Genomic DNA, 24,743 nt, shown 5'->3' with positions numbered 1-24,743 from the left:
ATGTCTTAAAGGTTTGCAAGGGGGTCCAAAGTAGGGGGCCCACTGGTTCAGGCTAGTGAATAAATTATTGGGAGCAGGGAACCAGTGTCCTCTGCATTTACTCATATAATAGTGGTTAAAGTAAGTAAGTATGTATAATATGCCACCATGTGAAAATTTATATGATAAACATTGTATTTAAAACTATCAACCAATATGAAGATGGTGGAGTTATTGGTTATTCTGGATCATTTAAGACTGCCCTATATTACACAGTAGCTACTAGCCACATCTAGCTGTTTTAATTTCAATTTAAATACATGGAAGTTATATAATGTTCCTTGGTCACATTAGTGACTGAGGTACTCATTTGCCACCTGTGGCTACCATATTATTGGACAGTATGGACGACGGAGTATTTCAATCATCACAAAGTTCTATTGGACAGCAATAATTTATATATTGATTTAAACTTATTGTTAGATCCATTTTCTAATAACATGTTAACTTGAAAAAGAGAGGACATTAGCATGTGAATAATAGTAATAATAATGATGATGGTAATAGTATCATTTACTGTGTATTCCTATGTATTGGGCACTGTCTCAAGTGCTTTTATATGCATAATCTCACTTTGACAAGATTCTGTTATCATTCCTATTTTATATGTATATGTATTCCTATCAAAGAAATTCTAAGCCTGTTTGTTTTACATATAAAATTGAAATAATAACAATGGTACTTTTCTCATAAAGTTCTTCTAAGGATTAAATGAGATTATGTAAATAAAGTGGTTAACTTGGACCTAGGCACATTATATATACATATATATATGTATATGTATGTTTTGGATTAATGTTTCCATAAAGAAAGCTAATATAATAGCTATACTTATTTTATATATGTATATATTATATAGCTAAAGTTATATATATAAAATATATCTTTTATATGCAAAATGTATGTGTGTGCACATATATACACACAGGCATATATATTTTATATATGTAACATAAGTGTAGATATTATATTAGCTTTCTTCATGGAATAAAGCTGTGATTAATTCATAAGATACTGTCTTCCAAGAATAGATTAAAGGTAAATGAACACACAATTGGGCATATTCAGAGTGGTATTGCACTATTCACAACAGCCAAGATATGGAATTAACCTAGGTTTCCAACAACAGATGAATGGATAAATAAAATGTGGTACATATACACAATGGAATACTATTCAGCCATAAAAAAGTATGAATCCTGTCATTTGTGGCAATGGATGGAACTGGCAGATATTATGTTAAGTGACATAAGCCAGGAACAGAAAATTAAATACTGTATATTCTTACTCATGTGGAAGCTAACTATAAGTTGATATCGTAGAAGTAAAAGGTAGAACAAAGGATACTAAAGACTGGGAAAGGGAAGATGGAGATTTGTTTAAGGATACAAAATCACTGCTACATAGGAGAAATGAGTTCTAGTGTTCTGTACCATTATAGGATGGCCACAGTAACAATAACATATGATATAATTTCAAATGGCTACAAGTAGGATATTGAATGTTTCCAAGACAAACAAATGATAAATACTTGAGATGATAAATATGCTAATTACTCTTATTTGATAATACATTATATATATGAAAACATTACTATGTGCCCCGTGAATATGTACAACTATTATTTGGTAAATAAAATAAATAGAGAATATTTGTTATTCTGGACCTTTAGAAGGCCCTTTGTTGTAGGTTTGATGTCTGCTCTCCATTTCTCCTTCAAGTTATGAGCAAACTTTTATATCACTGAAAATATACACCTGTGCCAATTATTTAATAAAATGTAAAAAGAATGTTGCTTTATGCAGTTTGACTCTCTGATGCCCATTCAAGATTTGCAAGAAATGGCCCAAAATTATTGGATATAAACTTTGGATTCTTATAGGCTAACTATGGAGATGGGATGAGAAAATGTAAATATTAAAAAAAAAAACCCTAAATGATAAGGTTGCATGTTATCACTGTGGCTCCACATAGCAATTTAATTTGAATATGTTAACCACAAGGACATTTAATAGAATACTTCCCATCATAAATATTGTCTGGCAAATTGAGGCTCCACTTTTACTAAAATAGCCATCCACTCCAATTCAGACACATGAAGCTGAATTTAAATAATTAAAAATGCAACTTGGCCTAATTTTTCTATTGTTAATCATCTTTTAATAAAGACTCAATATGCTGCATATTTAACATCAACCAAAAATATTTCTCTTATCACTATTTTTTGCCCTGACGAGGAGACTGACTTATGGCCTAAGAGTAAATAGTGAAAGCTCATTTTTCTCTTGGCTTTTTAACTTTTGTAGATGCACTTTTGAGTTAGCAGAGTTGTTGTGTTGATTTTCTTTTTCCGACTTTATTTCTGCTCAATACAGTGCCAGCTGTTTTTGGCTGATGAGTCAGCACGTCCTGTGCTGTATATTTTATCCTATCCCTCTTGATGTAGGTCAGCCATCAAATGTGCACGGGAGAAAGAACGGCAGTTCTAATGAAGGCATGTGCACTGATAACTTACAAGATCTGTGTGTATAATTTATGTGGTCTGAAGGAATGAAATTGAGTGGGAAGATAAATTATGTTTGACATTACCTGGATTTGTTCAAAAGGTACTTCAAAGCTGAATGACTCATTGTAGTAGGGGTTAAGTGTGTTCTTTTTAATTGTTGTCTTTTTCTTCTTCAGCCTCTTGCCATTCTGCATCAGATGAATCTTCACATAAGGATCTGAATGAAAAACAGGAAACAAAAACTTTAGGAGATCAGAGACACATATTTTATATTATAATTTAGCTTATAAAAGAATTATTTCTCACAGGTAAATAATTATATAGCATGTATTTAGTATTTTTTAAATTCAATAATTTGTTATTGAAATAGTTTAAGGTACCTGTGGGGCATGCTTTTTGCCATGACAGCTCAATATTTATAGTTTGATTTAGAAGATGAGAGTAGTGGTATGCTGGTAAACCAGCTCTTTGGGGGAAAAAAGTATTAACATGTAGCATTTCCCTATGTCTATGGTATATATATATACCCAACCAAGGCCAATGTCAAGCCACTAAGCTTAACAATTGGCCTAAAAAATTAACAGTTCGCTCTTGTGAGCTGGCAAAGGGCTTGCCTATAGCACAAGACTGTATGAGAATAAAACTCTTAACAGAGAGAGAACAAAGGAGCCATTTCATTTATTCATTTATTCATTTAATCAATATTAGTTGAGTGCCTATGATGTGATAGGCACAGTTAGGCCCTAGGAATATAGCTGCAACACAATAGACTATCCCTGTCTTCGAAGTGAAACTTCAGTCTGTGGGGGAAATAAACTAAGTTTGTATAGAAACAAAAGACATGAAATTACAAGTTGACAAGAGTGCACTGTAAGAAAAAAGCAGAATAGAGATAATATAGGAAATACCAAGGATGGTACGGTTAGTAAAGTAGGAAGGCAATTTAGGTTTTAGATTGCTCTGGTAAGGCACCTGTGGAAGTAAAATTTAAACTGAGATGTGAAGGTTGAAGAGTGAGATGAGGCCAGCTGAGCCTGAATATTTCTAGGTAGCGAAGAACTTCAAGTGTTCGAGGAAAAGAGAAGAGATCGGTACACACACCAAAGTAATGGGAAAACGAGCAGACAGATTCCCCTGGGCAGTTTCCCTAAAGCCTCATTAGGCAAAGATCAAGTAATAAGTCACTGGAGGGTCAAGACAATTCCCTTTTACAGCTCCCATTACTAATGGATGAATGTTGTACCTTCAGGTCACTAGAAACCAATGCTCACAGTTGAAGGAAAATCTCTACTGCTTTTCTTAAACATGTTTCCATTTCATATGTAATGCATGCTCATTATAGAAAAAATATCAGAAAGCAATGATGACCGAAAAGAAAAAAAAAAATTTGAATCTAGGATTTTACTTCCCCAAAATAACTACTGCTAAACCTTTCAAATTTCTTTCCTTTCTTTTCAATGTTCTTTCTCGGAACATGTAGAGCTGGGAGAAACTTTCCAGATGATCTAGTCTAATGCCTAACTATTTTTAGAAGAGAAAACTGCAGATGAGAAAAGGGTATTTTTATCTCCCTCTCCCTATCCCCAGTAGAACATAACTCCTAAGGGACAGACATTTTGTCTGTCATATTCACTATTTGAATTTGCTAAAACAGTGCCTGGCACATATTCAGTTTCTGTTGAGTAAGTGGAACTTATTTAGGGCCTCAGTCTGGGTCTTCTGACTCCCGGTCCTGTTTTTTTCCCACTCCCCTAAAGCCTACATTACCAGGATATGTGTTGTTAGGAGATTTTTAAAAAATGTTACATCCAGTTAAGGGGATCATAATTAAGATTTTCATCAAAATTAAGAACGTCTTTAAAAGCCAGGCCTAGAGGCCGGGTGTGGTGGTTCACGTCTGTAATCCCAGCACTTTGGGAGGCCGAGGCGGGTGGATCAGGAGGTCAGGACTTTGAGACCCTACTAACTAATACTACTACAAATATAAAAATTAGCCAGGCATGGTGGTATGTGCTTGTAGTCCCAGCTACTTGGGAGGCTGAGGCAGGAGAATTGCTTGAATCCCGGAGGCAGAGGTTGCAGTGAGCCGAGATCGCGCCATTGCACTCCAGCCTAGGCGACAGAGCAAGACTCCATCTCAAAACTAACAAACAAAGAAACAAACAAAAAACCTCAAAAAAATCCAGGCCTAGAGCTGAGAAACCAGCTCCATAAACTAAAGAGTTGGTCAGTTAAAAAAAACTTTACTGTAAACAGTTGTAAATGGAAGCAAAAAACGTCACTGATAATCCATGTTATTGTTCACAGCCAATGTTGATTTGGTTCAGAGACCTTGTTTGTCTTATAAAGTTCCCTAGCCCTCCCATCAAACCCCTTGTATTTTTTTGTTTTTGTTTTTGTTTTGAGGTGAAGTCTTGCTCTTTCACCCAGGCTAGGAGTGCAGCGCCGTGATCTCGGCTCACTGCAACCTCTGCCTTCTGGGCTCAAGTGATTCTCCTGCCTCAGCCTCCCGAGGAGTTGGGATTACAGGTGCCTGCCACTGTGCCCGGCTAATTTTTGTATTTTTAGTAGAGGCGGGATTTTACCATCTTGGCCAGGCTCGTCTCAAACTCCTGACCTCGTGATCTACCTGCCTCGGCCTCCCAAAGTGCTGGGATTACAGGTATGAGCCACTGTGCCTGGCCCCCCTTACACTTTTACAAAGATAATCACGTCTCCAGTTGTTCTCTGGCACTGATGAAATATGCATATCTACTATATATGCCTCCTGTGTTTATGTGTTGAAATTTTATCAACTTAATTGAGGCACAGGTTTTCTCAAGAGAAGCACTCTGAGTATCCATTGATTCATTTAACACAATAAGTGATAAAAATTCTTGCACATCTGCCATTTCAGTAAGCAAATTAAAAATCCAACAGGATAGTTTCAGATTTTGCTAAGGACTCTGACATGATGTTATTAATGTCTTGGGGAGAATAGGGTAATTTTAAAAAGATTGATCAAGAAAGTCCTCATTGAGACGGCAAACTTTAGCTGAGAACTGACAAACAAGAAAGAATTTGGCTGTATGGTGGACGCTTGTACCAGCCAGAAGGAGCAGTACCTGCAAAGGCCCTACGTTGCCCCTCATTCTGCATGTTTGTGAAACAACAGAAGGCAAGGGGCACAGAGGTAGATGGTGAGGTCAAAGAGGTAACTAAGGACCTCCTGATTTGTTGCTTTTGTAAGCAGAAGCTGCCAGTTCTGATGATTCAGATGTATTCTACAATTTCATGATATATAAAAAAGAGAACAGAGGGTTGAGGGCCGGGCGCGGCGGCTCATGCCTATAATCCCAGAATTTTGGGAGGCCGAGGCAGGTGGATCACCTGAGGTTAGGAGTTCGAGACCAGCCTGACTAACATGGCGAAATCTCACCTCCACTAAAAATACAAAAATTAGCTGGGTGTGGTGGCCCACACTTGTGATCCTAGCTACTCCAGAGGCTGAGGCAGAAGAATCACTTGAACCAGGAAGATGGAGGTTGCAGTAAGTCAAGATCATGCCACTGTACTCCAGCCTGGGCAATAGAGCCAGCGTCTCAAAAAACAAACACACAACAAACAAACAAAAAAACCAAAAAACAGAGAGAGAACAAAGAAAGTGGAGCAGGTTTGGAGCTGCTATAAATGGGTAGTCTCAATCTTTACCTTTGGAGATTGACTCTGATGCAGGTACCAAAGCACGCACTTTGCAGGCAAAATTCCCATCTTAATCATGACAAAAGCTGGAAGTAACTTAGAGTTCTTTATCAACTTTTGTGCTTGGATAAGTCTTGACATATGTACCTGGAATGGGCACATTTGAGCATCCTCTTGGCCCAACAATCTGAAGTCTTAGATTGCTTCTCAATTTCCTCCAGTCTTGATTGCCAGAAAACTACGTGCCTTCTAGTCCTTTCATTGTATTGCAGTCTTGTCCTGAACTTGGGTCACTTTAGCGATATCCCTAATCTCTTGCTTAGATTGTTTGTAACTTTTTCTGAGACATAGACCTTGCTCCTATATCCCTAGCTAGTGGCTGAGTCCTCTAAATGGAAATACACCCACCTATGAGTCACATTTGTGCTTTAAGAACACACTTTTTAAAATTCTAAGGCAAAGATTAGCTCTCCTACAAAATAGGCCTCTGGATAATTAAATTTGTTCTGCTTTAGGGGTTGTTCTGCAAAGCAAAATCCTTGTCAGTTTCTTGGTGGCTTAGAAGTCCTCATGACTGCATAATAAAACACAATTTTATGCAAATAATAAAATAAGATGTAACGAAACTCACGAATGTTGTTCTTGCTTTTCCTGAGTACAACTGCTGGACACCATGCATGACATCTAAACATTCACTAGGTTTTTCAAAACATGTAAATAGCATAGGAAATCTGCAACCAAAAAATTGGGCTACTGTTTCTAGGCCCTCTATATCTCTGCAACTGTATGGATTTACTCTGTTTCCCAAAACAAGCACTCATGGAATGCTTCATCATCTAAATACTGACACCTCATCTTCAATGTCATTTAGCTAATCCCTGTTGCCACTGAAATAGATGCAAGACGTGAGACTCTTCACTTCCTTTGTTTAACTTATCTTAAAAAAATCATTGAGTCCTTTTTTAAAAAAAACTTTGGTAGAAGGGAAATCTGTTCTTTGATGTCTATCTAGTTTCTACTAATGTTTGTAACTGTTCGCTTCTGAAAAATGATGAACTGAGATCAGAAAAAAAGTTCTTCATTCCCAACAACACACTGCAGGTACAGTGAGTGCAGACACATGGCCTTATCTTGGATAATTTCAGGGCTCTCATTTGGCTTCGTTATTGATGTGGCACTGCAATCCTTTATCCACCATTGTCAGGCTTTCTTTTTGTCTGAAATCAGCCTTGCTGAGCTTTATCTCCTTTCTGTCATAGTAGTTGTTATGACTTGGAAGCTTTTCATGACACTGTAATAAAATTATCCTCAAACTTTTATATGTTGACAAGCCTTTTTCATATACCAAATTGGGTTATTTGCTCCTACCAGTTACAATTATGGGAGGCAGAATAATAGCTCTCCAAAGATGTCCACATTGTAATCCTTGGAACCTGTGAATATGTTACCTTATAGGGCACAAGGGATTTTGCAGATGTGATTAACGTTGAGGATCGTGAGATGAGAAGATCATCCTAGATTATTTAGGAGGACAAAATCAAACCACATGAGCCCTTAAAAACAAAGAACATTTCTGGGCTGTGGTGAGAAAGAATGGGTCTTGCCATGTGGCCCAGGCTGGTTTCAAACTCCTGGCCTCAAGTGATCTGCCCGCCTCGGCCTCCCAAACTGCTGGGATTACAGGGCTGAGTCACTGCACCCAGCCAAAGAGGCTGATTTTTTAAAAAATAATTCAAACCAGTCTATTCTGACTCCAAACCTGCTGCTCTTTGTGATATGTCAGAGAGACAATTTAATACAGTGTTTACAAGTACAGACTCTAGAGCCAGCCTAATTTGGATCTTGGCTCTGCTTTTTTCTAGCTGTGTGGTCTTGGAAAAGTTATTGCACCTCTTTGTGGCATAATTCCTTCAATTGTAAAGTAGTGGAAATGATAATACCTAGCTCATAAAGTTGTTAAAATTAAATTGAATTACCACATGGAAAGTGACTCAAAGTGTGGCTGGCACATTTCATTGTTAATTATTACTATGGTTTTATGAAAGGGCTAACATCGAAGTCAGCACATGTGAATCAGACTCTCCTTCAACTCACTTTGCTGAATTGTTAACCACCGTTAGCTAATGGGAAAACATCTTCTCGTTTGCTGCACAAGTAAGCCAAGCGATCCCAGTCCCAGTTTATTTCTGGAAAGAAGCATACCCACTCTAAACAACTGGTTCATTTTGAAGATTGTAATCATGTATGAGATAAAAGACAAAGGGAGCATTTCTTTCATCACTGCCTATATGAGGTGGTCTCATGGTGTGAGAGGGAAACTGATTTAACATCCTGTACAGTTTGCTCCCACTCCTGACATGAATAGATCAAATCATACAGGGCTGAAGAGTTAAACTCAGAGTTCCAGGTGAAATCTTATTACTGAGGCTGTAGGATAGTCTGAATCAATACTGATTTGCTGAGCTTCTTTCCACATTCTGAGGCCAGCTAATGTTGATACACTTAGGCATATTATGCCTGAATTATCTATTTTCCATATTCTGCTGAAAATGAGGAATTAGAGAAAAAGAATACCTCAGGCTTGAGGTTTGTTGTTGTTGTTAGAGATGTGGTAATATGTGCTGGTGTTGGAGAGAGGTGATATCCATACCTCTTCCCTTACTTTTTCTCTTGACTCCCTTCTGCTGTGAGAAAATTTTACAGTCTGTTTTCTTCTTTCTGGTTTCCTCTTAGCTGTAAAGCTACCCCACATCCCAAACCCTTTCCCATTCAGAATGAGGAATAGGGAGTCACTGTGTTAAAGTTACAGTGATATGACGTACCAAATCAAATCAAATTGTTCCTTAGTTCCAAGACAGTGGAGACTTAGAACACTGAGTATGCCATGTGAGAAGGAAGCAGAGAATCCTAGCATGGAGACCAGATGACTATTTTGGTCTCACTAGTTATTTTCAGGGATGAGGATATAGACCTTGTTCGACTGGTTTTGTAATTACTTGATCCTCTCCAGTCTATGAGCAACTCTAAAGATAAAGTAGCAATTCTACAACTCTGACAAATGGGCAGCCCTTCTGAATATAATTCATGGGGTAGACAGCCTGTGGCCTGGTGCCATTTTTTGTTTATTTAGTCCATATTCTGGCATTAATTTTGAGTGAAACATAGCTCTCTCATATTAGTTGGTAGGAGTTTCATTTCTGAAGGGTTCTTTCCAGCAACCAGTCCCTAGCAGGTTGATCTAGCCCTGATGCTCCAGTATCTAGCTCTAGGTGGCGTGAACTATCACCTCCACCTAGTCATTCAGGCATGGCATTCCATCTTACTGGCCTCCATTAATATACTCTGGATACAATGAATCTGTCATCTTTTTTGGCCAGGGAGTAAGAAGAGATGATACATGATATATAGGCATTATATGGCATCTGTCATATGCCTCTATTTCCTTGCTGTTCCAATTACTGGCCTTCTCCATCACCCACCATGCTGTACAAAGGCTTGGTTGGTTTGATGACTTCAACTGTCTAGAGGGAATAGAAAAAAGGAAGTTGGATGTGGATCAAAAGATACCCCAGAAATTCTCTCTTTTCCAGGTAATTCTTGATCCCACCTTTGCTGGCATTTCCTTCCTGCTAAACTCTCCTTTGCTCTCTTTTTTCCTCTTTGAGCATGAGATGATCCTCCTTTATTCTTTCCCATCTCTTCCTCTGCCCCAGGTTGCTCAAGGACATATTTTAATGAGTATATCACTTTTGACATTATTTTAACACTTTTGATAGGATTTTTCTCCGTATCCCTCTTCGCAGACACTCTATAATGTAACCTTATGCTTCTAATATTATTGCTACTTCTGTAAAACAAAATTTCTGACCACAGAATCTGGCACTGGATTGCAATGTCTTCACCAACACTGGTGTCATGGGCACAGTTTCAACATGTGGAGCTATATCCCAAACAAATAATATAAAGTAAACTTGGAGGAAGGCTTTGGAACTAGGCACAAAATTTAGTAAGTGATTTTTCTCCAATTATAGGGACCCAGTGGGCAAGTTTTGCAGAAATGTAAATGCAGCCCATGTGCTATACGATAAGGCCACAACCACCTTACCTCTTCTCTTATCCGGTAGACAGAGACCTACTGAGCTCATTCCTTCCCTTTAAGCCTGTCCTTGTGCTGTGACTCCAACCTCGTAGACCTAAAAATTTGGAGCCACATTTGATTTGATTCTTTCTTCTCTACTTCTCATGCCAATTTATCTTCACGCTGTTTCTCTGGTTATGTCTCTCTCTCTAACCCACTACCACGTCTCAAGATCAGAAATCCAATTCTCTTGCAGTAATGTCCTCAGTTTCAAAGAATTCTTCATATAATTATTAAAGCTATATTTGATCATACTATCCTCCTCATTAAAACTCTTTAGTGGCTTGTGGACTGAAAAAAAAAAAAAAAAAATCCAGACTCTACCATGCCTTCACGGCTGCATCCTAACTTACTGTCTTATCTCCACAAACACTATGCTATACTCATGGTAGACACTTACTGTTCCTCACAGAGAATTTTAAATACCATGTCTTTGAACTGGCTGTGCTTCAGTCTGAAATGCTCTTTCTTTCTTTCCTCAGCTAAAGCTTAGTTTAAAAGTCACCTCTTCCCTGAAGACTTTACTAATGATATCCTCAGTCTGAACCTTCAGACAAATCTTCCTTTGCCCTGCAGCATTTTCTTTTGTACCATGGTAAACTACATATCTCTTTCTTTTCTGGTATTGGAGGACTTCTGTGGTAATCTAATAACTTAAAAAATAAGATTCCTATGGGAAAATATGTTTTGAATTCAGAACTGTTGGCTTTGAGATGAACTTTGGAAAGGCCATTCACTTCTAAAATCAGAGCTTCCCCCATCACTATTCCGTACCCTACTTTAATGCCCTGGAACGTTATCACCACCCCCTTCTTCTCTCAGGCAGTTCGAATCTCAAATTATGCTAACTTCATAGAAATATAATTGCCAAACAGCTGGCTGTAAGCAATGATCCTTTTGTGTGAGATATAAAGGAGCCACTAAACGCTTTTTGTATTTACAATGAGAACTAGAAAGTAGCATTTCAAAGTCAAATAATGCAAGATGCCTGCGGTTTTCATTTTGGTAATTTTGCATAATTATATTGCCTTTTTTCTTAACTACTACAGTGACCGCAGGTCCTGTGACCATGGCCCTTCCATTTCAACCAAACTTCTCTTGTTCAATCCCTTCTTAGCCAGTACCCAGCTTCTGAGTATCTTCAGGTATTATTCCTTTCATCTTTTTTCCTTTGGATAATGTTCATTATTTTCAACTTACAGTGTTGGATAAAGATAACAATATTGGTATCAACTAGGGCTCTGAACTTCAAGTGACTGAAAAACCTATTCCAAATTGTTTAAATTGTAAAGGTAATGTACTGGCTAATATGATAGAAAAAGTACAGCTGTGTGGAAGAGATTGTGAATTGTTCTCTAAAATCCATTTTCCCTCATTTTTTAGCAATAGAACCCTTGAAGTTTTACCCGGGCAAAAGTTCACCTAGCTAGAAACATTTCTCTCTGACTGTCTTATGACTCAGTGTGTCCACATGTTACCTTCTGACTCTTAGATGGAAGTGATATGTGTAACCTCCATAGATATCCTTAAAGCAGGGGTTCTTAGCAGGGGGCTGTTTTCCCTCCCAGACAGCTGGCAATGTCTGGAGACATTTTTGATGGTCATTACTTAGAGAGGGGAATGCTACAGGCATCTAGGCGGTAGGGGCCAGGGATTCCACTACACATACAATATAAAAGAAAACTTCAAAGAAAATAATTACCAGGCCCAAAATGTCAATAAAGCTTAGATTGATAAGCCCTGCCTTAGAATAAGCTTCTTGCCCTCAACTCTTCCTTTCATTTTTCTTGTAACTGAAACATGGCTGTGATGGGAGAGTGGTGAAGCATCATTGGCTTTGCAACATGAAGACAATACTCTAGCAGGACAGCAGTACAAGATAGGACGATCCTGGGTCCCTAGCTGACCTCACAACCCCAAACTGCTTATCAGTCTTGGCCAGCCATATAGTTATGAGGTAGATAAAAGGAGATGTAAGGAAGATAAAAAATTTAGCAGGGTGTGGTGGCTCACACCTGTAGTCTCAGCTCTTAGGGAGGCAGGGGCAGGAGGATAGCTTGAGCCCAGAAGTTTGAGACCTGCCTGGGCAATATAGCAAGACCCTATTTTCCACAAAAAGAAAAAAAAAAAGACAAAAAAGAATTTTAAAAAAGGAAATTTTATCTTTTTGTGTCCCTGTATTTTGGAAACTCTTTGTTATAGCAGTTTGTCCTCTATCTAATACAAATCCAACAGTATCAGCAAAGTCCCAGGTTTGGCCTTTCCAGCCATTCTAGGCTTTTCTCTTATGGACACAAATGGCTGCGCCAGCAGCAAGTCTTATATCATCACACTATACCACCCAAGGGAAAAGACAGTCTACATCCAGAATTCCCAGGGAAAGTCCTAAGTGTATTCTGATTGGACTAACATAGATGAAATGCTTATTCTATATTAATCCCTGAATCCCTGTGTCTAAAAGAATGTGATGATGTAGGTTGAGTTATGTGTCTATCTTTAAATCATTAGGAGGGGCAGGTAGACCTACCTTTGGAACTGGGGGTAAGCTCAATTGTATTCTAAGCCCAAGGCCAGCGTAGAATAAGGTGGTTCCTCAAGCAGAAACCAGAAGCCTCTAGCCGAAAGAAGGGAGGATGGAAGGTGGGTGGCAGCCAACCAACCGATGTTTATAGAGCTTCTCAGCCTAGAGTCACTAGAACACCATCTCTGCCTAAGCCTGGAAGTGTGTGCTTGCACTTATTTGCAGAGAGACATTTTCTTCCCCCAATAGATCAAATTCCTAGGCATGAGCCATCAGGTACTTGTATAAAGTGGTCCAGTAGTAACAGAGACAGAGTTAAAACATAATAAATCTAACATTCAGAATTTCTTTGCCAACTGCAAGTTTTCTTGTTCACTTACTGAGTAAGCCTTAGTTCATCAGTAAGCCCATCATTTAATAGTATACAAAAATTTAAGTAGTAATAGCGCTTACAGAGCAAACAATTTCTATTTCTATCACTGGCAGCTTCAACACGTTTACTTGAGGGAGGTCTTTATAAATAATTTACAAGTACTTAGAGAAGACTACATTAAAGCATTTAAGTGTCTTTATAGTTTAAAATGTCGATATAGAATAAAATACTCCCTGTAATGTAAGGATGCATCATTAAAAATATATTCTGGGAAAATTTTCTATGTAAACACACAATTTAAAAATGAATTTACATTAGTTAAGTGCAGTGTTTGCTAGAAGAAAACAACATTACGCAAGTGACTACTACAGAGAAAATCAATTCCATTTTAATGAGACATCATAAAATAGCAAAGTCTGATTTAGTTCATTAATGGTGGCAGAGTGCTTTGAAACAGATAAAAAACATAAATGCAAACTGCTACTAGTATAAATAAATGGAAAGCATTTTTCTTAGTGGTGGGGGAAACCAGTGAATTCCAAGTCATTTCCAGCATTGCCAAATGGACTGCCTGTGACTGTCAGCTTCTTGACAAAAAATGTAGGAATGCATATATAAAAGCTGAAAAACAAGGATATGGCAGAGAAAGAGTTCTCAGGTGAGGCATGGTTATGGGCAGGTGAAATTATCAGTGTGAGGGTTGCAGCAGCATCCTTAGTAGAGAGGCAAGTACATCATGCTTGTATAATCTGGATCTTTTCCATTCAGCTTTTATGGTGAAATTCTTCATGTATAATTCAAGCCTGTTTCTCCTTTTCTTTGGAAAATCTTTCAGGAATGGCAAATGCATGAGAAGAAGAACAGTAGTAATAATGTCTGATTCTTTCTAGATGACCACAAAGAGTTTGGTGGAATGACCAAGGATAAACTGTTTGTATAAGCTGATAACAAACACGAAGACAAAAACAAGTCAAATGATTCAGTAATGCAAACAAAATTGCAAATGACTTTTTTTGAAATATGGACTTAGCTTCTTATTTACATCAGATGAAAGGTCAGTAGTGAGATTTTTCTTTAAAAAATAATTCAGCATTTCTAATTGATGAAATAATATCAGTAACGTTACTTGGTAACATTGCTGCTAGGATTTTTAATAAATGTACATGTAATATAATGAATTAATGCTACTTCTTATCTACATAGAGACAGTCTCTAGACAATTTAACATGAGTACAAAATGAAAACAATGTGAGAATAGAGGGTATCTTATATATCATATGACTACATGGGGCTCAGGCTCTTCAGTGGAGTTACTCAGGCTCATTCAGTTATACAGCTGGTTTGACCAGAATCAATTTTACTTTCATTAACTCTCTATTCCTTGAATGCACTTGCTTTAAAATATCTGCATGCTTTCTAAACATTCTGCCATCTAAGAATTAAACAGTGTATGGACTGAGATAATCTGAGGATAATTGAGGGAGAGATCTGGAAATGCTTCCAGAAAGTGGAGAAATCACTCTCATTTCCTCATTGTGAACTACTTCTAGTACTTTTCAAGGGTTTGGGTATATTTCCTAGGGGGTTGGGTAATGGCTTCTAAGTTTTCTTAGCTGAAAATGTCTCAATGCTTCTTTCTCTGCTTGAAAAAGAAAATAAGGCTGTGTGCAGTGGCTTACACCTGTAATCCCAGCACTTTGGGAGGCCAAGGCAGTTGGATCACAAGGTCAAGAGTTGGAGACCAGCCTGGCCAACATGGTGAAACCCTGTCTCTGATAAGAATACAAAAATTAGCTGGGGATGCTGGTGTGTGCCTGTAATCCCAGCTACTCAGGAGGCTGAGGCAGGAGAATGCTTGAACCCAGAAGGCAGAGGTTGCAGTGAGCTGAGATCACACCACTGTACTCCAACCTGGGAGACAGGGCAAGACTCTGCCTCAGAAAAAAAAAAAAAAAAAGATAAGAAACTTATTTTTTTCAGGGAGTTTCTTTCCCTTTGTAGGGAAAGAAATAATGTAGAAATAATTTCCCAATAATGTAGGCCCCTTTCTATCCTTAAGTGACTTTGTAGAGTCTATGGACCTGGAAGAGGATGAACAAGGTACTTGTTTTCTCCCATTAGAAAAAGTGATAATATTTTTTAAGATCTTTAATATTTGGTTTGAAATTTTATAGTATTAATAATGTAGGCCATATTTTAAAAATAGAAACTTTGAACATGTTAGTTGGCTTATTATCAAGGTTTTATATTTGAATGTTGATTTTCCTTATCTTTCCAGAGAGATATCTCATTTTAATTCATTGATGACCCAATATGGTTCTCTTTCGTAAAGCTGCAAAGTTCTGTTTAAGATCAGCTGGCATACGGCACATCAAGAAGGTAAAGAGCTTTGCAGGAGAGATCAACTTCTACCGTGGTATTCTAGTTTTCTTACAATATTAGAAGGAGAAAATAAAAATACATTACGGGGCCGGGCTTGATGGCTCACACCTGTAATCCCAGAACTTTGGGAGGCCGAGGCAGGCAGATTACCTGAGGTCAGGGGTTCGAGGCCAGCCTAACCAACATGGTAAAACCGCATCTCTACTAAAAATACAAAATTAGCTAGGCGTGGTGGCACATACCTGTAATCCCAACTACTTGGGAGGCTGAGGCAGGAGAATTGCTTGAACCCAGGAGGTGGAGGTTGCAGTATGCTAAGATTGTGCCATTGCACTCCAGCCTGAGCAACAAGAGCAAAACTCCGTCTCAAAAAATAAAAAATAAAAAGGAATAAAGTATGGCTTTAATATTATACAACATATAGGAAAATAACATGGAGTAATATAATTCTGTGCCGATTTCACAGATTTTATGAAGCAGATTTGTGATTAAAGTCAATCACCACACATCAGTATTTCAGATCTCAGTAAAAAATACAATAACGTTATTGTATACACTGATTTTTGGCAACAGAAATGTTTTACATGCGTTGCTTTGTCCCTTAGTAGTGACAGTGGGGGTATTAGTTAAATTCCTTATATAGAAAATTTCATTTCTATGAAAAGATTTAATTCTTTGCACTATTCTAGCACTACATACTAAATGGTCATGGAGATGATCCAGAGGAACAAATGACAGGACTGTCTTGTTTTCCTCAGATTTTCCATTTTCTAGAATTGTGAGCATTCTCCCAGGCCGACATCTTTCACCTTGATGACTTAGGATGTAAGATAACTTAAATGGTGATTCCAGTTTTCTTGATATTTTCTCTTTACTTTGTGGTACAGAATTCACTCATTCATTTATTTATTTACTGATGAGTGTCTGTTATGTGCCAGGTATTTATCTTTCAGCCAGTGTCTTGTTCAGCTCCATATCCCCATGCTTGGCACAGAGCCTGGCACACAGTGGGGATCCAGTTAATATTTGCTAGATAACTGAATGAACCAGTTAAGTATAAACATCTACTGAGCATCTCTTCTGTTGTTGTTGTTTTGTCTTGAGACAGGGTCTTGCTCTGTTGCACAGGCTGGAATGCAGTGGCACAATCATGGCTCACTGCTGCCTCAGCCTCTGGGTTCAAGCGATCCTCCCATCTCAGCCTCCCAAGTGGCTGGGACTACTGGTGCACACCACAACACCTGGCTAATTCTTTTGATTTTTAGTACAGACAAGATCTTGCTATGTTGCCTAAACTGGTATTGAACTCCTGAGCTCAAGTGATCGTCCTACCTTGGCCTCCCAAAGTGCTGGGATTATAGGCATGATGACTCATACCTGGCTTTCCCGAGCAGCTCTTAGGGGCTGCAAGAGAATAAAGACATACAGAAAACTGTAGACTCCAATTTGTTCTTCAAAGAACTTATAGTTCAGTTGGGAATAGAAGACATCAATTCCTAAAAAATTACATTTATATTAGTCTATATTTTGTAGTAGGAAAGATAGCCTAAGATAATGTATGTTTTCTTGCTAAATGAAATAACTGTGAGAGGAATCTAAATGAAATAACTGTGAAATATAGCAATAACTGTGAGAGGAACCTTTCACTCAGCTGAAAATGCTCAATTTGAATTGGAGGCTCTATAGTTAGAGAGTACTAAAAAGTTTTACAGATAGAGAACTAACCTTTTGTTAATTCTAAACATTATCTTCATGTTTCTTTCTCCTTCCATCTCTACATAGAGATGTACAGTTTCATAAGCCACAAATTCAGTGATATTTGGATAGTGTTACGCTTAGGTAGAGCAGGAAAGAGGTCACTAGAGGGACTGTCTTCCTTTGAACTTACTTTTTCCCGTAGCTTTCTCTAGTCTTCCTGTGCATAATAGAAACTGATGATTAGCCTAATGTGATTTTCATATATAGGAAATCTGTATATCTTAAGATGGTTCAAATGAAATGGAATTCTGTGATATGTAGAATTTTGTAAATCACAGGCTCAGACCTGCCTGTTTTACTTGCTCAGATTAACACTACAAATGCAAGTCCATGCGCCATATGTCTAATAAAGTTATAAATTAAAAATCCAGGCTGAGTGTGGTGGCCTATAAGCCCCACACTTTGGGAGGCCGAGACGGGCAGATTACTTGAGGCTGGAAGTTCAAGACCAGCCTGGCCAATATGGTGAAATCCCATCTCTACTAAAAATACAAAAATTTGCCAGGCGTGGTGGTGCACACCTGTAATCCTAGCTATGTGAGAGGCTGAGGCAGAAGAATCACTTGGACCCATGAGGTGGAGGTTGTAGTGAGCCAAGATCACACCACTGCACTCTAGCCTGGGCAACAGAGCGAGACTGTTTAAAAAAAAAATCCAAACTGTTAACATGTGATGTAGTTTGGATATTTTTCCCCTCCAAATTTCATATTGAAATTTGATCCCCAATGCTGGAGGTGGGTCCCAGTGGGAGGTGTTTGGGTCATGGAGTCATGGGGGTGGATCCCTCATGAATGACTTGGTGCCATCCTTGTGGTAATGAGTGAGTTCTTGCTCTATCAGTTCCCATGAGATCTGAGTTTTAAGAAGAGCCTGGCACTTTCCTCCCCCTCTCTCTCTTCCACCTTCTCTTGTCATGAGACTCCTGCTCCCTTTCTTCTACTACAATTGGAAACTTCCTGAGGTCCTCACCAGAAGCAGATACTGGCACTATGCTTCTTGTCCAGTCTATAGAACCATAAGGCAAATAAACCACTTTTCTTTGTAAATGACCCAGCCTCAGGTATTCCTTTACAGCAATGCAAGTGGGCTAAGGCAATATGTATTTTCTATTCCCATATCTTGACAAATAAATGTTCATAATGAACAGAGAATCTAGCTTAACATTTATTATTCTCAGACTGGGATCCCACAACAGAACCTGCTAGTGTGGGTAAAGTTTATTACTGGCCTTGCCCCGTCCCCCTCCTCTTCTCACACTGAGCTACAATGTGCATTCCAAGAAGTTTCACATATACATATGGGGACACTCCGCCTGCATGTGCAAGTCCCATTCACCACTGCTCCTTAGCCATCCCTCAGACATGGGATATGCATCTGCCTTCAGATGGTTCATGCTTGGGGAAAAGACCCTTAAAGACCTTGGGAATCATCATGGAATCATTTTGCTAGGAAACTTTGGGGTCCAGGTATCCAGAGCATGATCTAGAATATGGAGCTCAGTGTGGCCTCCAGATGAGTATATTCTGTTGGACTTGAAGACTATTCACCCCATTAGAGGACCAGAATAGGACCCTCTCAATGCTGGGTTCCAGGATGGGTTTCATTCTTTCTCAGGTATAAGGGCTGTACTGCATATTCCTTCCAATTTTTAAAAGGCTTTGACCAGGCACTGCACCACCTGTCTCTCTAATTTGTCTATGAAGACATGGTCACACTGAGAGGTAGGTACTATGACCTCCATTTTATAGATGGGATTCTTAAGAATAAAAGTTATCAGTCCATGGTCACACAGTGAATATTAGTTATCACAGAAGTCCTGTGACTTTCAACATTCATTGTAATTCAACATTCATAAGCATTACCATTTTTAGATTGTATACATTGTGTAAGGAAGGACTAAAACATGGTATAACTCCTTATATTGGTTTTAATCCAGTAAGTATACCATAAGCTAAATGCAGACATGTCTGACCTAGACTAACAGGTCCTGAATGATCTGGCTCCTACTGTCTCTCCAGTTTCTTCACTCAGGACGCTCCGGCTTGCTGCCTCTGCTCCAGCCTCAGTGACCTTTTTGTCCCTCGAATGTGCTCCACTCCTCGTTGGGACCTCATGCCTGGGATGCCTCCTCCTCATGTCACTTTCCCACACCGCTTCAATTAAGCTCAGCTCCAACATGATTTTGTCATGGAAACTCCTTGGACTCCTTGTTCTGAAGCAGAGTTTCCTTTCATAATTCTTATAAAATGCCAATTCATCCTTTCTATTTGTGTGATTTTTAAATGTCCTTTTCCCTCACTAAGCTCTAAGCCTCATAAAGACTGGGGCCATTTCCATTTTTATTTTTTCATCCCACCGTATCTTCAGTACTACCGGAGAACTTGATGACACACAATGGATCCTCAATGAGCACTTCTTTAATGAATACATGATTTTTGGTTTATGCTCTTAGCATGTTGGAATGAGGGCTCTAAACCTTGTGGGGCTTCTTGGGCACAGCCCCCTAAGAGCTGTCCATGGAAATCTTAGATGGCATAGTTTACTCACTGGACACTAAAATGATGGTGAATGGAACTTGCTGTAAACAGTTGATTTATCCAACAGTACCTTCCCTGAGCTTTCATCAGAAATACCCTAACAGGTACTGTTCCAGATTGGATAGAACCTGACAAAAATTATTAGCTAGAATAATTGTAGTGAGTTAATATGTATTACTCTGTTCTAATGCTGCTAACAAAGACATACCTGAGACTGGATAATTTATAAAGGAAAGATGTTTAATTGACTCACAGTTCAGCATGGATAGGGAGGCCTCAGAAAGTTTACAATCATGGCAGAAGGGGAAGCAAATACGTCCTTCTTCTCATGGTGGCAGGAAGGAGAATTGCAAGCAGGGGATATGCCAGATACTTACAAAACCATAGATACGAGACTCGCTCATTATCATGAGAACAGCATGGTGGAAACTCCCCCCATGATTCAATTATCTCAGCCTGGTCCTAACCTTGACATGTGGGGATTATGGGGATTGCAATTCAAGATGAGATTTTAGTGGGGGACACAGCCAAACCATATCAAAATATATTCACACTAATTAGAAATCTTTAAAAAATGTTATTAGAAACACAAATCTTAACTTTCTGTTATGTGGCTGTACTTTTTTCACTTGTCTTATTATTTTTTTGATAGCCTCCTGGAGTGAGCAGGTCTGCAGGTTATTAATATTAGATTATCGCTATCATACAACATTGCAAGACACATGGGGTGCTAATAATTTGCTTTGGATAGCTAGCAGTTAAGGACATGAATTTTCTTAGGGAAGAGGGAATAAAGCCGTGGAATGTTTCTGGAGAAAAGTTATTCCACATCATTCTTCTGAAGATTGTGCTCTTTTCACAAAGCAAGTTTATCTAGTGAAAGGCTGTGAAATATGTTTTTTTTTCGCTTGAATAACTGCCTGTGGTATGAATAAGGTTAGAACACTCTGCTCTCATTCTTCCCAGTTTAGCTTCAGGGTGGGAAGGACTGCAAGTGCTAAGTGCTAAGCCTATCATCTCTAGGAGTGAAGATGTGACAAAGAGGAAATATTCTAAAGCAAGCTCAAGATTTGCCTTCCAAGTCCATCCAAGAGAATGCAGAGTGAATTAATTTAGAGGAATTGTTGGGCAGAGTCAGAGGTCTGATTCTAAATCTTGTCTGGATCTATTCCCCAAGTCTGGTTTCAGAAAGGCTAGTTTTTTATCAAGCAGTGCTGGATGTGAATATGCTCAAACATCTCACAGCTTGCTACTTAATCTGAAGGCCACTTTAGAAGGAGAGTTAACAATCTTTATTGAATAGCTGAATAAGAGAGTAGACACAATATTCTAAGAGGAGCTACCATTTATGGGCTCTGAGTTACATGGAAAAGTTCTCTGTGTCTTCATGCCTCTTTTGGGAAATGGTATAAATGAGTCAAAGGTCATATGCCAATATGCATTATTAATGCTTTGCAGGTAAAACTGTGCCTATACAACTATGTTTGGTGGACAGAAGTCAATAGTTTACACAGTCAACTAATATATTTTGCTAGACTTTTTGGAGTTAAACTGTAACTAAGAACTTGTTAATTAAAATGTCAATGTACTTCTTTCTAAAAAATATTGAAAGAGAAAGAGTTGTATTTAGTTGAATGGAAGAAAATTTCTCATATTGAGATTTTTATTGGGATTTACATAGCATTTAGATCAGCCTAAGAATATTAGTGAGATAATTAGTATAAATTTGATATTTGCCCTCAGTTCAGAGCAATGTGATTTCAGGCATAAGGAAAAGTCTATGGTACAGATATTGAAAATGGAGCCAAAATTAATTAATTGACTTGAACCCAAAATGTTCTGAGGAAAACAGACTGCCTGCACATGGTTTAAAAAATGGAAATTCCTAGATAATTTTCACTGGAAGGCCATTGTGAATGTGAACAGATGAAAATGGAGTTTATCTGGTTAAAGAATGTTTGAAACCTCTGAAGTTATATGATGGGTCAGGTTTATTAAACATCTGTTATCCAGCACTTTGGTAGATGATATGAAATAACAGCAGAAAATATGAACATTCCTGCCATTACCTTGGAGGAAGTGACAATGGGTGGAAGGATGAGAGTAGAAAAAGGAGCATGCCTGAAAATACAATAAGAACAAATATAAAATGCCATAATACATGGCCTTCATAGACTGGAAGGAAAATATTAGATTTGTTTGACATATTTGGGGTACCATTTGGCTTATATTGTTATTTGCTGCTACTGTGAACATAATAAAAGTTTAATTTTTATCCCTGAAATTTTTACAAGTGCAAATTAAATGTCTCAAAAAAAAAGTAGAAAAGAAAAGTAAAGAAAAAGAATGCCCAAAAGCAAAACAAAACCAAAAAGGGCAGCAGCTGAAACATCAGTCTTTCCTATAAGGAGCAGGGCAATGATTAATGGATGACAAACTTAAAAACTTACAAAAATAAAAAAGGTAGATCTCCATACAATCACACAGAAAACTATGGTACAGAAAAATGGGAGACCAGGTAAGAGAAGATTTCATGACATAATTTTGAGAAAATCAAAATAGCCATCAAGCAGTCATAGTATGTTTAGGAGCTATGAATGGCCGATCAATCAGTTTGTAAAAACCAGTTTTTACCAACTAACGGCTAACCACACTCCAGCACTCCTGGAAAATGCTCAAAAAACAGTGGATGAGCAAGAAAAACTGTACAAATGAAAGAAATGTTAACGCTGCTGAGAAATCAATACCGCCATGGCCATGCATTTCGAATTGTAGGAAGAGGACAGACGTCTGTATGCTTATGCCTGTTGTTTGTACTACCCTCTCTACTCTTGGAATACTTAAAGGCAACTGGAATTTCACTAAAACCTTTGCAAATCCAAATAATGAATAAATCCACACACAGCACATGCATACACACACACAGTACATCCATGGCATTTGTTTGTAAAGGCACTTTCAGAGAAAGAGCATGATTCATTTGAAAGGCTCTCTCTGTGGTTATTTGTTTTCTGGCAATGCAGAAATTCTTCTAAATAGGTCATCATAATACTGATAATCATCTCCACGGTAACCAGCTTTCAAGGCCACTGGCTGAGGATTACATTTCTAGATGGGGGAAATTACATTAGAGGCATGGTGGTGACACAAGAAGCTGCAAGCTAGTGCCATTCAAATTCCCTTATACGTACAGCATTTATCAAATATTATCTTTATAATCTGAACTAAGTATGACTTGTTTGAGGGATATTTGTAGGTAATGCTTCATCTCATTTGCAGGTAATGCTCCATCTATCAACCTAAATAGAAAAAGAAATAACCAAATACTTGTTGGTTAAACATTTAATTAAACATCTTACCTTGGGGTCTGCAAGTATAAGATTGCTATGAAATAGCTCTGCTCTCAGAATTTTTTAAGTACTTTAAGACACACACGTGCGCGCGTGCGCGCATACACACACACACACACACAATAACCCATAAGTATTTGGTTATTTCTTTTTCTATTTAGGTTAATAGATCCAGGTGCTTAGGCCTCCTAATGCTAACCCAGAGCTGGTATCTTGGTAGAGTTCAGGAACAGGTGTTCATTCTCACTTCCTCTCTCTGCTTGCCGCAATCTGTGTATGTGTTTGGCATATTTAGAAGAGGGACTGGATTTCTGTGGGATTGTGCAATAACATCTTGAGTATAATGTATCATGAAATTGAAGAATTTTTCTGATAAATGTGTTTTTTAAATCTGAGGGAATCCATTTTGTGGTGTCCAGGGATATGACTAAGCAATTCCTTAGAAGTATTCCACAGTTTAAGTCCTTGAAATGTTTTTTAGCAAACAGTAAGAGGCTAACCTGGCAAAGAACCAAACCAAACCACCTCAACTTCGTGTGTGTGTGTGTGTGTGTGTGTGTGTGTGTCTTAAGGTACTTAAAAATTCTGAGAACAGAGCTATTTCACAGCAATCTTATACTTACAGACTCTATGGTAAGATGTTTAATTAGAGTTAAAAGAACTAGTTTAGGTCTCTAGCCTCAGGTGATAGAGTGAAAACAGATTATAGAATCTCTCTCTCTCTCTCTCTCTCTCTCAGAACTAAAAACAAGGGCTGCCAACAACAAGAAACACTAGCTCCCTCCTTTCTAGTAATAAGTCAGCAAGAAAATAAGGAAAAGACTGTAACCTAATAATATGGACATTAAAAGACAAAGCATGCATGCACATGTGTGCACACATGTGCAGGTGCACACACACACATACACATACAATGCTGGCTCAGAAAAGAACAGGTCTTGGAGTGGCACAGTGTGGCTTCTAACCCTGAGCTCCCTCCCCACCCCTGGAACCTTACTGGTGACTTACTGAAATCTTAAGACCTCACTATGATCTTCGAATCTAGAGAAAAAATAACTAAATGACTATCCTTATTTTTCTCATTTTTGTCTGAAGGGTAGTGGATTGGGTATTGGACAGAAGTGAGCTGCTTCTTTCTGACACCACATGTATCAGTAAAGATACTACATTGCATATAAACTCATTAGAAAGGGGAATCTTGTCTCATTTGTTCACACTGCTTATTCCTAGCACCTAGATTAGAATAGTGCCTTGCAAAGGAGAGGGACTCAATAAAAATTTGCTGAATGATTTTAAAAAACCCTAGACTGTTTCCCTTCAGGATGGACATGTATTCTGATTAAAGAGAGGGATTAAAATGTAGTTCAAAACATCTAATGAATCCCGGGGGGGGGGGGGAAGAGAGGAAGAGAGAGGGGGAGAGAGAGAGAGAGAGAGGGAGAGTGAGAGAGAGTGTGT

At 38.3% G+C, this 24,743-nt stretch overlaps 1 protein-coding gene across 6 annotated transcripts in view; it reads right to left on the bottom strand.

Moving 5' to 3' along the window:
• Positions 1-24,743, bottom strand: part of SYT1 (synaptotagmin 1) — a 566,059-nt gene that overhangs the window by 5,612 nt on the left and 535,704 nt on the right. For all 6 annotated transcript variants that reach the window (XM_032296338.1, XM_032296345.1, XM_032296355.1 and 3 more), the window contains one exon: positions 2,629-2,762. In XM_032296338.1, coding sequence (XP_032152229.1) covers positions 2,629-2,762 — 134 coding nt within the window. The remainder of the gene's footprint in view (positions 1-2,628; positions 2,763-24,743) is intronic.

Source organism: Sapajus apella, unplaced genomic scaffold (genome assembly GCF_009761245.1).
Source record: "Sapajus apella isolate SASKATOON/1434 unplaced genomic scaffold, GSC_monkey_1.0 scaffold2, whole genome shotgun sequence".
Classification (NCBI taxonomy): domain Eukaryota; kingdom Metazoa; phylum Chordata; class Mammalia; order Primates; family Cebidae; genus Sapajus; species Sapajus apella.
The sequence above is the reverse complement of the archived record's forward strand: the minus strand, read 5'-3'. Positions and strand labels throughout refer to the sequence as shown.